Source organism: Argentina anserina, chromosome 6 (genome assembly GCF_933775445.1).
Source record: "Argentina anserina chromosome 6, drPotAnse1.1, whole genome shotgun sequence".
Classification (NCBI taxonomy): domain Eukaryota; kingdom Viridiplantae; phylum Streptophyta; class Magnoliopsida; order Rosales; family Rosaceae; genus Argentina; species Argentina anserina.
The window spans coordinates 37,331,222-37,345,693 of NC_065877.1; the positions used below are offsets into that span (position 1 = coordinate 37,331,222).

General features: G+C 35.5%; 1 protein-coding gene across 4 annotated transcripts in view; it reads left to right on the forward strand.

Moving 5' to 3' along the window:
* Positions 1-2,788: 2,788 nt before the first annotated feature.
* The window catches only part of LOC126797840 (transportin MOS14), an 11,830-nt gene continuing 146 nt past the window's right edge, over positions 2,789-14,472 (forward strand). The window contains exons 1-25 of one of the 4 annotated variants that reach the window (XM_050524570.1): positions 2,789-3,126; positions 3,544-3,642; positions 3,861-4,085; positions 4,205-4,324; positions 4,503-4,586; positions 4,670-4,729; positions 5,107-5,235; positions 5,400-5,461; positions 5,962-6,018; positions 7,123-7,246; positions 7,761-7,895; positions 8,154-8,234; positions 8,660-8,773; positions 8,902-8,981; positions 9,086-9,221; positions 9,591-9,740; positions 10,974-11,059; positions 11,215-11,402; positions 11,491-11,583; positions 12,324-12,511; positions 12,632-12,743; positions 13,151-13,308; positions 13,604-13,720; positions 14,074-14,315; positions 14,390-14,472. The exon at positions 14,390-14,472 is cut by the window's right edge and continues 146 nt beyond it. In XM_050524570.1, the coding sequence (XP_050380527.1) occupies positions 2,911-3,126; positions 3,544-3,642; positions 3,861-4,085; positions 4,205-4,324; positions 4,503-4,586; positions 4,670-4,729; positions 5,107-5,235; positions 5,400-5,461; positions 5,962-6,018; positions 7,123-7,246; positions 7,761-7,895; positions 8,154-8,234; positions 8,660-8,773; positions 8,902-8,981; positions 9,086-9,221; positions 9,591-9,740; positions 10,974-11,059; positions 11,215-11,402; positions 11,491-11,583; positions 12,324-12,511; positions 12,632-12,743; positions 13,151-13,308; positions 13,604-13,720; positions 14,074-14,298 (3,039 nt within the window). In that variant the 5' untranslated portion in view covers positions 2,789-2,910 and the 3' untranslated portion in view covers positions 14,299-14,315; positions 14,390-14,472. Of the gene's footprint in view, positions 3,127-3,543; positions 3,643-3,860; positions 4,086-4,204; positions 4,325-4,502; positions 4,587-4,669; positions 4,730-5,106; positions 5,236-5,399; positions 5,462-5,961; positions 6,019-7,122; positions 7,247-7,760; positions 7,896-8,153; positions 8,235-8,659; positions 8,774-8,901; positions 8,982-9,085; positions 9,222-9,590; positions 9,741-10,973; positions 11,060-11,214; positions 11,403-11,490; positions 11,584-12,323; positions 12,512-12,631; positions 12,744-13,150; positions 13,309-13,603; positions 13,721-14,073 lie in introns of those variants that run through there. The other 3 variants (XM_050524569.1, XM_050524568.1, XR_007672474.1) reach the window with 3 other exon arrangements.

The window sequence follows — 14,472 nt, forward strand, 5'->3', positions numbered from 1 at the left end:
ATTTAAGTGATTTAAAGCAAAACATCTTCATGATTTATATACAAAATACACATATACAACCAAAACTAAAAGATTAAGAAACAAATTATGATAAAATGTTAACTACTTCAAAATGAATCGAATTTCAAAAACACAAAGATGAACTATGAAAACTGAAAATCTGAAAACGAACAGAAATCACGGCGATCAAAGCAAAGATATCGGAAAATCAAACCTGAAGACGATCATAAATCTCTAATCAAAGCAAAGAATTGTAGAAAACTTATTTCAAATCACGGCGAAGCTGCATTTGAAACTTCTGATTTGAACTCTGATGTAGATCACGACAAAGCTCTCTCTCTGCGATTTAAAAAGTGTCGTTGCTTTATATTTCTCTCTCCTCGCAACTAATTCAAAATACAATTAAAAAGTAGCGAAGGGTAAAAACAGAATAAAACAGCTAAAAAAGGGGAATAGTTGTTGAAACGGGAAATACTATAACAACCGTGTGTTGACTAGGGAAATAATCTCTAGAGGTACTTGATTTGGGCAAAAAATGCCTCAAATTAGTATGATTTGGACATTTTCCCTAAAACTATTTCATATTGCTTCTTATTATTACAAAATTATTTCATATTGACTGCGCCCAAATGCGATAAATTTTAAATACACTTCTTCAATTACTTGATACACACCCTTTTCATTTTTTGTTTGATTTTTTCATCAAACTTCCATTTTTACCCTTTATCAATAAATAAGTAAATGAAAGAATTTTTTTTTTAAAACCCTTTAAATTTCTAATCAATACATACCTTTATTGTCAATTAAAATTTGATTGTACAATTAACTTCTAATCAATTTAGAGACATGTACTAAGGTAGGTACTAATATTTTCCTTCCTTTTCACATCAATGAGGTGTGACATATCACTAACACATTGAATAACAAAGTTTTCTTACCTTTGTTAATTGGAATAAGTTCCTGAATCTAATATTTTAACAAAATGCCAATATCTTGATGATAGTCATGTGTACAAGGTAAAATTATTTTATAGTCTCTTTCCATGTGTGTCTTGGTATTTAGTTGTTTGCTAGTTTTTCATACGAACCAAGTTGATTTTGAAGAATCATCGATTGCACGAAGACGACAAGAATATAATTTAACCTATAAGAAAATATTTTAAAGTTTTGATTTATAAACATTTTATAATAATATATTTGTGAATTAATTAATTAATTATTTAGTGTGAAGTGGGGTATAGATGAAACCTTGTTGACCAAAAAATATAAGGGGTGTGTATTTAGAGATTGAAAGAGTTTATATAAAATTTATCCCTAAATGCAAGAAAGAATATTTTTTTCTGAGAAGAAAATAACTTTTTTTTTCCCTTATACTTTACTTGCAAAACAAAGGAAGCTTTAAGAGTCCCGATAAGTCGCCGTGCATATAAGAATTGTGTGTGACTATTGCCACCCCACCAACTCTTTTGTTCACCCTATAAGATTTCAATTATTGAAAGACTATATTACCCAAGTGTAAAATGACTAGTAAGCACCAATTTTTTAAAATACATAATCAATTAATTATATGTATACAAAAAATACTTAATTCATCATGAAATAGTAATATTTTCCACCTGATCTAAAAAAATTATCTCTTATTGATTGAAAGTTTTTATTTTTTTATATTCGATATTCATATGTAATTTGTTATTCAAATAAGAAATCATTAATGTTCACTTAATAACATCTTTTATAATACTTGGTGAATATCACAAATAAAAATTTTAACACCAAAATTAATATTTTCTTCATTGCTCAAAGTTGTTAATCTACGAATTTTTTGGCATTTATATTAGATAAACACTTAATTTTTTATATAAAAAAATAAAATATATATAATTAAGGAAGAAACATATGAATAAGATCTTGGTGTTCCTTGGCGAGTACGTGGGTCAACCTTTGGTCCCCTATTTTGGTAAAGGACTCCTCTTTGAGGCGGGCGTGGGGGTGATGGGATGGCGGTTGGTGGTGTTTTTGCAGGGCGGCGTGTTGCTACTCCTTGGGGCTACTGGTTTGGTTTGGCCGGTTTTAATTGTGGGCTCTCTCTTGCATTGGGCCTTGTCGTTTTTCTTGGCTTGTCATGGGGCTTGTCATGATTGAATGTCAGGGCCGTCTAACCCTATATGTTTTTTTTTACTTTTTCGTTCTTATATCCTGTAATAGGATTTCAGCATCTTAATGATGCAGGCTCATGCCTGTTTGTGAATGGGGGAAAATCACAAGTAGATGGTTTCTCTTATGTACCGTCGTTTGCTCTATATGGGCATTCTGAATGCTTGTCTATTATGAAATAAGTGATAGCAGATGTGTATGTATTGGTCATCTTGAACTTTTATTAATGAACATCTTTTAAAAAATTGTATCATTCATTATTTATTGGTGTAAATTAATTGAAAAATTGTCTCTAAAAATAATCTTTTTCAATTTCATATATTATCTAAGGACAGTTTTAGAAAACAAATGTGGGTGAAATAAGTAGATTTAATATTGAATTTAAAATATGAGGTGAAATGAGTAAATGAGGTGAATAAAATAGATAGTGGAATAACAATAGTCGCAAATTAAGAATTTCTAGGTTTAAGCCACAACAACAAAGAGATATGTGTGAAAATATAATTTTCTTAAGAAAATAAAAAATGTTCTGGACTTGGCCACCTGGGCCAATGGTTCGGGGCGGGAGGATGGGCTCTTAAGGTTGGGGCGAATGCTAACAGCCGTCAGATAAAAAAAAAAGCAGAGAATGCTTCCCAGAATGAGTTACAGGCGTCGGTCTCTGGTGATTCGCAGCTTTTTGATGATTCTGTTACATGCGTCGGTTGCGTAGAATTATTAGTAAGTAATTTAGGTTAAGATTAAAAGAGGAGGGAAAATGGATTTGCAAATGAAGGTGGCGCAGGCAGTTCAGGTCCTGAATCACGATACAGAGTCGTGCAACCGCGTGGCAGCTAATCAGTGGCTAGTTCAGTTTCAGCACACTGACGCCGCTTGGGCCGTCGCCACCTCCATCCTCACCTCCGATTTTCACCATTCTTTCTGCTCCAATTACGAGGTCGAGTTCTTCGCTGCCCAGATTCTTAAACGAAAGGTATTCTTACTTCCTTGTTAATTATTGGGGTTCTTCTTTTTACTGTGTAATTTTACTTGTCAAAATTGATTTAAGTTACAATTAAGCTTACTTATTGGTCCAGTGAAAGATAATTTAGCATCAGTTTGCTGGAAGTCAGATACTATGGTTTTTCATGTTTAAATAGAGTGAGCAGTACCAAATGAAAAATTAATAATCACTGTCTGCTACTAAACTTGTCAAAATTTAGGCTCTATCAGCCTCTTTCTCATCCAGCTTAGGAAATCAGGGTCAAATCAATGTAGTGTACCTGAAACTTGTGCTATGTGCCTTGTTTGAGAATTTTGTATTCTTTGGATAAGTGTTGTTACTTTTCCAATATGTTCTGCCACACAAGACCATATTGCTCATGATTCATGAAATGTGTCATGTTTACAGATCCAAAATGAGGGCACTTTCCTGCCGTCAGGAGCTAAAGATGCTTTGCTGAACGCCCTTCTTCTAGCTGCCAAAAGATTTAGTACAGGCCCTCACCAGGTACTTCAACTTAATCAATTATTTGATACCATCTGTATATTACTATATAAAGATATATTACGGCCAATTGAGTATGTCTGGTACCATTGACAAACTTATGACCTTAAATTGTCCCTTTAGCAGGCTTTGTTTTTGATAACTGGAACAGAAGTACAATTAATATTGTACACAGACATGTAACATACTTTCTTCTGATTATTATTCTGTTCCTGTGATAGCTTTTAACCCAAATCTGCCTCGCACTCTCTGCACTCTTACTGCGCACTGTGGAGCATGGAAAACCTGTCGAGCAACTCTTTTATAGCCTCCAAAATCTGCAGACCCAGGTTGATGGAAATGTTGCTGTTATGGAGATGCTTACTGTTCTACCGGAAGAAGTCTTAGATTCGCAAAATACTGACTCTAAAATAAGTTCAGCTGACAGAAGCCACTATGGTCAAGAGGTCTAGAAACTTTCTTGCTTCTTAAATGCAACTCCATTTTTCATAACTTACACCTTCTCACCTTTACTCTCCCTCTCATTGTATGTCTGTTTATATTGTCTCACTTCTCTCGTATACAGCTTCTCTCGCATACCAGTACGGTTCTTGAGTTCCTATTGCAACAATCTGAGAAAAGGTTTGATAGTAGTATACAACAACATGAAAGCAACAGAAAAATTCTGCGTTGCTTACTGAGTTGGGTATGTCAATATCTGATTAATTTCATGAATAGTTTTGTAGATAATTTATGTATGTTTGATACTATTATCACATAACAAAAATGTCACTCAATTCTCACCAAATTGGTCTCTTGTAGTTCCACATTATGGTAAAGTTAAACTTTTCTGGTTATTATTACAATGTAGAACTTCTGTATAGGTCCGAGCTGGGTGCTTCTCGGAGATTCCCCAGGGATCACTACCAGCACATCCACTTCTTAACTTTGTGTTTAGTTCTTTGCAGGTAATATCCATTAACTTTAATAACTTTTACAAACTAATATTTTCGAGTTGTGGACTAATCTATTAATGTGTTGGTGGTGATAGGTGGCATCTTCATTTGATCTAGCAATTGAAGTTCTTGTTGAGCTCGTCAGTCGACATGAGGTATGCCATTTCTACATCTCTTCATATCCTTGAGATCTATATCTAGCAGATACAGCAAAGTGGTGTGGCACTGTGCTGCAATGCCTAGTTGGAGCATTTCACAAGCGGCAAGGGATTAACTTCTGGGCCTAGGAAGCCTTTGAGTACCCTAATACTGTAAAAAAAAATGTAACGAATACAGTACCTCTTTTAACATTAAGCTGAGCCATCAACTTTTTGATAAAAATAAAAAATAAGGTTGCGAAGCAGACTTATCTTGGTGGCACTAAAACCAAGACCAAGTACTCTGTCAATATTCAAATATACTGTATATTGAATTTTTTGTATTATTAATGGCTTACTGAAGATTGTATCAACAGTTATGCTTTCTCTTTTAGGGGCTACCCCAGGTTTTGTTATGTAGGGTGCATTTCATCAAAGAAATTCTTCTTCTACCGGCTCTCAATAATGGGGACGAGAAAATAGTAGGTGGTCTTGCATGCTTATTGTCAGAGATTGGGCAGGCTGTAAGTGTTAATTTTGACAGTGCAAGTTAGCTCATGCACTCAAACAAATTTTGGATGATAGGATATTGCCAATGCGATACATTCTTATGTGTTTCACCAGATGCTGATGATCTTTAACCATTTTGTGCTCATAAAATAATTTTCATCTGTTTAATGTACTCTAGGCCCCATCTTTGATAGTAGAAGCAAGTGTTGAAGCCCTTGCACTGACGGATGCACTTTTAAGGTTATGTCTAAACTTTTTAAATTCCTGACATGAGGAACTGTTTGTCATGTTTCGCTAGAGATTTAGTTGAGAAGCTTACTTTGTCCAATCCCCTCCTTTTTTCATTTCTCTTCTTCCTTCATTAGTGTATTTGTCTTGTTGTTTAGGCCAAGGATACAAAATGTGTGATCTGTAGTCGACTAGTCGCTAGTAACCATGCTTTTCTTATGACCGCTGCCCCAATCTGCACTTTTATCGTATTTCTGATCTTTAATATAATGAAATTACAGGGTTTAAATTGCCAAATTTGAATCTGCTGGGACTAAACTCTGAACTTAAAGTAAACACTGAGTACTTCAGATTCTGGAAATTTATGAGTCTGGTTGTCATAGGTCATCTTTAATATACAATGTTCATCTTAGCCATACTTGGAGATTCACGTATTTGGCCTGAGATTTTTCTGTTTGATGTTTGGGTAAATTATGTGACAGATTTATTTTAACCTCTTTATATACTTGCAGCTGTGTGACATTTCCAAGTGAGGACTGGGAGATAGCAGACTCAACTTTGCAATTTTGGTACTTAATTAACTTTATTGATCAAGATATATATTGTTGTTTGTCTAAATTCAATTTGGTACCGCAGAACTAATAGCAGTTATTTCCACTAACAAGCATACTTCTGACTCTTTTTTTGTTCAAAAGTGAATGTGGACTTCAGTGAAGTGATCCTGACACTACTGCATTCTGGTATTTTAGGAGCATTTATTAGTATGGTCAGTAAATATTTATGTGCCTTTCCTGAAACTCCCAACTTGAAAGTAGATTCCATCTAGTTTCAAGTTTGCATGTACTCTTTTATAGGCAGAGCTTGAATGGTTAGTTTGGGCCGTGTGTTCGCATAATACCAAGAAAAGAAAAAAGAAAAAAAAAAGAGATGGTTAAAAGAAAGTTGACGGTGTAAATAGTGATTGATTTTGATGCATCTGTGCTCGAAGATAATTGAATAGCTTTGGAAATCTTCGTGACCAGCATTATTCACTTCCAGTAAATCAGTTGCAAACTCTTGGGGTCCCCGTGTTTTGCCTTCTTCTGTTGTTGGTGTTGGTTGATTGGGTTCTTGTGTGGTAGCTCTCCCCTTTGTGGAATTTTTGTCCACTTTGTTTTTGTATTTTTGTAAATTGTTCGAGTTTGTTTCTTAAAAAAGAACTTTTGATTTAATTACTGTTTTTTAACGATAGTATCTTCCTGCAAATTTTCCATTAAGTGTTATATCTACTGAGAAAAAACATTACCTATCTCATATATACATGATTCAGCATTTCAGCGTGTAAGTGGTTAGAATGACTGGAAAATGACCCACAATATCAGGGAATTGCTGACTTTCTTGATTTTGTTAACATTCCATCTTTAGGCTAAAATCCCCAATTATGCATGTATACTTTGATGTCCAGAAAGTCATATTTGGTGCAATTTTATCCAGTGGACAATGTTGCTGCATTTTTTTTCATTTGCTCTTTAGTCTTTACCCTAATTGATTTTGATTCCCCATGTGCCTATGTGAGAATGGCCAAAATACTTTTCTGGGCTTGCATTGACCTTCTTGTTAGATGAAAAATCTTGTTGGTTTATAAGTTTATCAATTTCCAATGATGATAAACGGAAGGGTTTTCATATATCCAGGTGTGGGTTGGCAAGCTATATTCTTGGCTTTGATGAGAACAATGCAAATCAGAGAAAGCAAGTGGAAGAAATGTTTTTCCCTGTGTTTTCAGCACTACTTGATGCACTTTTGTTACGTGCCCAGGTTTCTTCTCTGCTTGTCTGTATTGCTATTCACTTTAATTGACATGAAGATTCTCATGTAGCTGATTGCAGTATTTATATTTTTTGAGGCAACTTTCTGTGTATAATGCAATATGTTTTCCACCCCTTTATTTGCCTAATCAAGTTCTGTCTCAAAGTACTTAACACGGATCGTAGTTGTCAGTCTGTGACAAAATAAAAAGGGTTACACAGGTACTGTAATAGTGGGCCTTTGATATCTAGTTTATATAATTCTATCTTTTGAGGCTGCTTTTTATATAGAAATCACAATTTCTACCACAGCTTTATGTGCTTAATCAAGTTGTAGCTTAAAGTAATCAACACATATAGTAGTTCCCAACTTTGTGACACACTAAAAAGGGCAATTGAAACAGACAAGTGGTACTTGTGTTTTATCGCCATGTGTTTATCTGTTAACCAATGTGATCCTTTTTCGTCAATTTATAATGATAGTTGATGACTTGATGTACAAAGAGAAATTTTGTCTTTGGCAGATAGATGATTCTATGTTCAATGATGACCAAGGAACACCGGAGCTGCCTGATGGCCTTGCCTATTTTAGAATGAATCTTGTTGAACTGTTGGTGGATATATGCCAGCTTTTAAGATCTACCATATTTGTACAGAAGGTGCTTGCTTGAATTTGAAATCTCTAAAAAAAAAAACTCGGGTTTCTAAATAGCTGTATTCTCTCGCAATGCATGCACTTCTTGTGCTTTGGTCATTGGTGCAAACTATTGTTGTTATTGACATCAGATAAAATGTGGACATCAACAAGACGCGGCAATTTCTCTCATTTTAATGCATTTCGTTCTTGGTGTCTCACTCTTTGGGGTTTGTTTGCTTTAATGTTTATTTATTCTAACTTTTGAACTTGTCTACTCTAGCTTTTCTTTGGTGGTTGGTCCCCTGCAAATGCACCTATAGCGTGGACGGTTGTGGAAACCAAGTTGTTTGCTCTTAATGTGGTAAGTACAACCTACTGTTCCTGCACTTCACTGTTTGTCATGTGTGGAATCTCATGTTGCCTTTAAATTTTGTTGTAATGTTTAAAAGGATGATTAATTTAGATTTCAGTCATTGTCCTCCGTGTTCATTCATAAATTTATTTTGTGTGTAAGAATATCTGTCAAATGATTATTGCAAGTTTTAAAACTTGCATCGTACTCGTAACTACTGGACTAATTTAACAGCTAGGAATTGTGAATGATTATTAAGTGGTAGTCTTCTTGCTTGCAATTCATTCTTTAAGTTCTTTTACATTGCTTAGGTAGAGAATTTTAGTTTTTTTTTGTGGACTGTTTAGGCGTAGTAGACTTTGGCAGGCACATAGAAAGGAATCACTTTATTATGATAAATGTGATCTTTCTAATGTACAAGTATCACATTCCAGGTCGCTGAGGTAGTCCTACAAGAAGGCCAAATCTTTGATTTCTCGGTCATCATGCAGTTGGTGACAGTTTTGTCTACCAGGCCTTTGGATGAACTGAGGGGCATCATGTGCATTGTATGTTAAACATTTCCTGTCACCTCAATTGCAGAGTACATTTGGTTTTCTACTTTCTGTAGTTTAGCTCACAGAAGATTGTTTGCTTATTTTGATCATATATCCAAGGTACCTTTTCTTTGTCTCAGGTGCATAGATCTCTTGCAGACGTTGTTGGCTCCTATTCTAAGTGTATCTCTGCTTTTCAAACAAATGCTAGATCATTACTGTACTGTCTTCTTGTACATCCGAGCTTTTATATTAATGCACCGACTCTAGGACAAATTTTTTTCTATTCTTTTCTTGATAATCATTGGAACATTTATTTCTTAGGTTATTTCTTGCTGCTGGAATATCAGAACCACTGTCCTCGAGTGCTTGTGCATCTGCATTGCGTAAAGTTTGTGAAGATGCTTCTGCAGTGATGTATGAACCTTCAAATCTGGAGATTTTGATGTGGATAGGAGAGGTGAACTTTTCTGACTATAGTTCACTTTATCATTTGCGTGGATTACTTACCTTACATGGTGACTGACAGTAATTCTTTGATTAACATAAATGATATGGATACTCATTTTAGTTATGCCAACAGTTGTATTACTATTAAAGTCACAATATGAAAACCACCCAGTAATTGATTTTCCTCCTACTTCTAACAAACAATGATGGTTAACCATTTCATTGCTCAATTTCCATGTGTTATCAAAATGTTTTACAATTCCTGTTTTAGGCTTGCAAGTTTTGACAAGTTCTGTACGCCCATGTATACCTGTTTATTTGAATTAATTTTCATGGCCGTTGCCTTATAAGTAGTGTTTTTTTTTTTTAAATCTTGTAGGGTCTGGAGAAGAGTCATTTACCTTTGGAAGATGAGGAAGAAGTTGTTAGTGCAGTTTGTCTGATCCTTGGTTCTATTAATAACAAAGAATTAAAGAGCAACTTATTGGCTAGATTGCTTTCTTCTAGCTTCGAAGCTATTGGGAAACTTGTAAGTACTTTTCATAAGTAATTTTTTTTGCTAGTCTTTTTGTCTGTCATCTGCGCATGACCTTGAAGTTTTGATGTGGATAGGATATCTTCTTGGTTTTGCATCAAAGAGACCGAGAATTAAGTCTATTCTATTCTCAGAGTTAGAGTGCTAGGGAAAAGAAGAGAGAGATAGGAAGAGAAGAGTCTTGTTTTTTTTTTCTATTAATATTTTTTTTTCAAAAGTTATTTCTGGTTGGTCAACAACCCTATTAGAGGCTAGAAATGATTGTGTACCCATGTTATAAGTATAGTGGAAGATTTTTTGTTTCTTCCCGGTGGACGTAACCAAATGTTTTGCTGAAGTAGCTTAAAGTTGTTTTTTCTTCTTGCGTTCGTATCTCACTGGTTTCTTCTCTTGGTGTGCTGTGCTCATTTGGGTTTTGGACATCACATATTGGCTGATCAACAACATTTCTGACGAAACCAGTCATGTGTGACATGCTGTGGTTAGTAGCAAATGTAGCTAAGTTGCAAATTGATGGGATGCAAATTTTTCTTTGAGATATTGAAGCCGTACTCCATGGAATAATGGCTATTAGTTCTTAATCTTTACTTTAGCCCTGTGATGTTGTAGTGGGCAATGGGAAGAGCTTAAGATCCTGCTTGTTAGAGAACCCATCCATTTAATGTGATGTATCCTTGACTGTACTTGTTGTCTGATGCTTTAGGGATGCTTTTTGGTCCATAACTGGGATTTTTATTTATATTGCTGAGCCGGTTGTTACGTTAGAGAAGTTGGATGGGGCTCGCTTGATTACTTCAAGAGTTTCCTTTGTTGTGTTGTTCCAAAGGTGTTTTGAGCTTCCACTTATTCACTTTAAACCTTTGGGGGAAGGGAAGAAAGATAAGATTGTTTTGTGGTTGCTGGTTGTTGACAGGGGGTCTAAAGAATATATGGATGGATCATATGAGGATTATAAGGTTGGACTATCAGGTTGAGTGCGTTTTTTCCCTGTTAGTTGAGTGACTCTGTTTTCTGGTATATTGGACGTGCTCGCTGCTAATAATGTTTGCCTATGTTATATGAGTCGTCTCTTATTGCTACGCTTGTGGATTGTTTATATACTATTTGTACTTTTTGTTTTATTATAATAAACTCTTGTTTCTCCTAAAAGAAACATAAATGAATATTAGAATTAAAGGAACTAAAATTAAGTTTCTGATGCACAATATTGGGTATTTGTTACTCTAGGCTGATAAAGAAAGTAGCCATTGCCTAAGACAAAATCCTGCTACCTATACACAAATTTTGAACTCTGGTGCAAGAGGGCTTTACAGGTATTTCCAGAACAAATCTATGGTTATTTTCAATTTTCATTTCAGTTGCTGAAATTTGTGATGTTGGCTGGGGACTTAGTGATATCTTTTTCCAGATCTACATATTACGTTCTACATCAGCTTTTAACTCATTTTTATGTTCTATTTAATACAAGGATGGGAACTGTATTCAGCCATCTTGCAACATCGGTGCAGAGTGTATCTTCTGGAGATGGTTGTATGCTTGCGCTATTGCAAGCGTTTTGGCCACTGCTAGAGAAACTTTTTAGGTCTGAGCACATGGAGAATGGTACTCTGTCAACCGCAGCTTGCCGAGCACTTACCCAAGCAATTCAGTCATCAGGTATTGGTGTACAATATCTCTGAGGTGTGTCATGTACAAGCCTGTGGATTTTATTTTTCTGAATAACTTAATGTGCTCTACTCCACAGGCGAACACTTCTCAAGACTACTGCCTAAAGTACTAGATTACCTATCAACAAATTACGTGTCCTTTCAAAGTCATGAATGCTACATAAGAACTGGTAGGTTCTCATATAATGCAGGATTACATGTTATTAGTTTTCCATACTTCCGTCTGATATAGAATAACTTTACTAAAAGACGAATCAAATAGTGGAGGATTCAGCATGATGACTTCTTATTTGTAGGCCCGATGTTGGCTTAATCATTACATATTTTTTAGTGAAGCTTATTTTTGTTTGGTGCTTAAAAAAGAAATCTCTTCACACCTTGAAGATTACACCGTTCAATCCCAAAAAGTAAAAATCTATACAGAAGCCTAAGCCACATTATTCACTATGTCACATTTCAACTTGGATTTCATTTGCATAAGAATGTTTGGCTTCAGTTGCATCACTAGAACCTTGTTACCAAAGTTCGTCATTCCAGCTGTTATCCACTGACATGGACTCCTGGGATCCCTCATTTTCTTAAATATGGCATGCATTGCCTGCCAAGCTACATAGGCTATGATCAAAAGCCATGCAGGGATTCTCTGTTGTTTGATCTTAGATACTGTGACTTGTCTGGTAGACAACCATTCTGAATGATTTACATTGCTCGTCATAGAAGCAAAAATGTGGGGTGTCACCAGATTGCTCCTGATTGATTTGTAACATCGTTTTACTTTGTATGTTTGAGGGACTGGGTTGGTGACTTAGTATATGGTAATTGGTCTTATCTTCTTTTATTTTACTTTTTGCTGCCTTGCAGCAAGCATTCGAATACTGTTTCATCTATATATTGGAATATTGCCTTTCAGCATCTGTTGTGATTGAAGAATTTGGTCACAAAGAAGAGTATGGATCTTTATTTGTTACTACTTTGGAGAGATTTACACATGCCGCATCGGTAATGGCTCTTAATTCTTCATATATATGTGACCAAGAGCCTGATCTAGTAGAGGCGTATACAAACTTTGCATCCACATATGTTCGCGGAACTCGTAAGGTTTTATAGCCTTTCCTTTTGTTATATTTCTTGTCATCTGTAATGTAAGTGATCATAACAGATATTTATCTATTCAATTCAAGAATTCTAAATAATGATTTTCATTTTGTGACATATCAGGAAGTTGTGGCTGCATCTGGTACCCTTCTTGAAATTTCTTTTCAGAAGGCAGCTATATGCTGCACAGCTATGCACCGTGGAGCAGCACTCGCGTCCATGTCATACTTATCTTGTAAGTTGCTACTTTGTTTTACCTGTACTGACATGCAACAGAAATTATTTTGTGATTTGTGTTCACAGAGATGCTTTGTGGGCATAAATCATAAATATAAATTTGTATCAAATTATGTTCTAAGCCAAAGAACTTTGTCTCATCAAAATGTCGGACCCTAATGGCTGTGGTTATACTGGTTTTATGTACGGGTGCATTTGTATATTTTAAGCTTCTGATTGCTTTACATATGCATGTGATTCTTATTAAAGTCGGATATGCATATTAGTTTTGACACAAGTAATAATGTGCTACTCGTTCCATTTCTCTTGTTGCTCCTCAAAAATCTGTGCGCATGCAAGTTTGAAGTAGGATAAGGTTTGTTGAAGATCTTGTATGGGTTTCTTGTTCTTTAATTTTTTTTTCAGGTTTCTTGGAGGTGAGCCTGGTGTCTTTGTTGGATTCCATGTCTTGTATTCCTGAACGGTCATTCAGTGCAATGGTCATTCAAGTGATATCCCATAGTGGCGAGGGACTCGTATCCAATCTGGTTTATGCTTTACTTGGTGTTTCAGCAATGTCAAGGGTAAATAAACAACATCTTCAATCCAATATGTAGAAGTTTAGAGTGTGTATCTATATATAATTATATATATTATATACACACACATTTGTTTATATATATAAATGTGCCCTTCCACTTAGATATGCCTCAAATATGTGTAGAAACTAAATCGGTGATTTCAATCAATGATCCTAAAAAAATATATGGTCACATTTTGATTTTTAATTTCTTCTTTTAGCTACTACTATGCCATGGCTTTACATCCATTATCAAACTTTACATCCTAAAGATATTATTTTACATTATGTCTTGGTAGGTTCACAAATGTGCCACTATTTTGCAACAATTGGCAGCAATATGCAGTTTAAGTGAGCGCACAACAGGCAAGGCTATTCTTTGTTGGGAATCTTTGCATGGATGGTTACAGTCAGCGGTCTCTCTCTCTCTCCATGGATGGTTAAACTTTCTGCATCTTAGGGCCCCTTCAACTGTGTGTTTATTTGATCATTAGTTGGATGACTAGATCTGTTTCTAATACAACTTACAGTGTGCGCACGCATACAAACGAATTTCACAAACATCTCTAGCATAAAACTCATCTATATGTATCAGAATTTTATCCATCTTTATATCTGGCAGTCTAAAGTCTCTAAACTAATGACAATGATGGCACATCATTAATCCCTGCCCAGCAATTTTATTGCAGATAGTTTTGCATCCATGCCTGTTTATTTTAATATAATTGTTCAGATGCAGATAGATTGTCTAATCTTTTAGCTATACCAGGTCCAGGCTCTTCCTGCTGATTACCTGAAGCAAGGGGAACTTGAAACTTTAGTGCCAGTTTGGTCAAAGGCCCTTGCCGGTGCAGCCTCAGATTATATCCAGAGCAGAAGTGGCGATGGAGGGAATAACAATTATGGGCACATGCAAGGGAAAGGTGGAAGAGTTTTGAAGCGTTTAGTCCGTGAATTTGCTGATAGCCACCGGAATATTCCGAACTTGACTTGATGACTGCACTACTTTAGGTACATGAATTTTTAGCCGCAGGTTATTTGCTGTTGGGGCCTTATGATTCGTTGTTGATAGCTGTTACCAAAAGTTGCAGTTGTAAAGTGCTGACGTGTATTGAGGCTTCCCATGCGTCACGAATCTTCTGTACAGCGATCCCTTGCCCAATTTTGA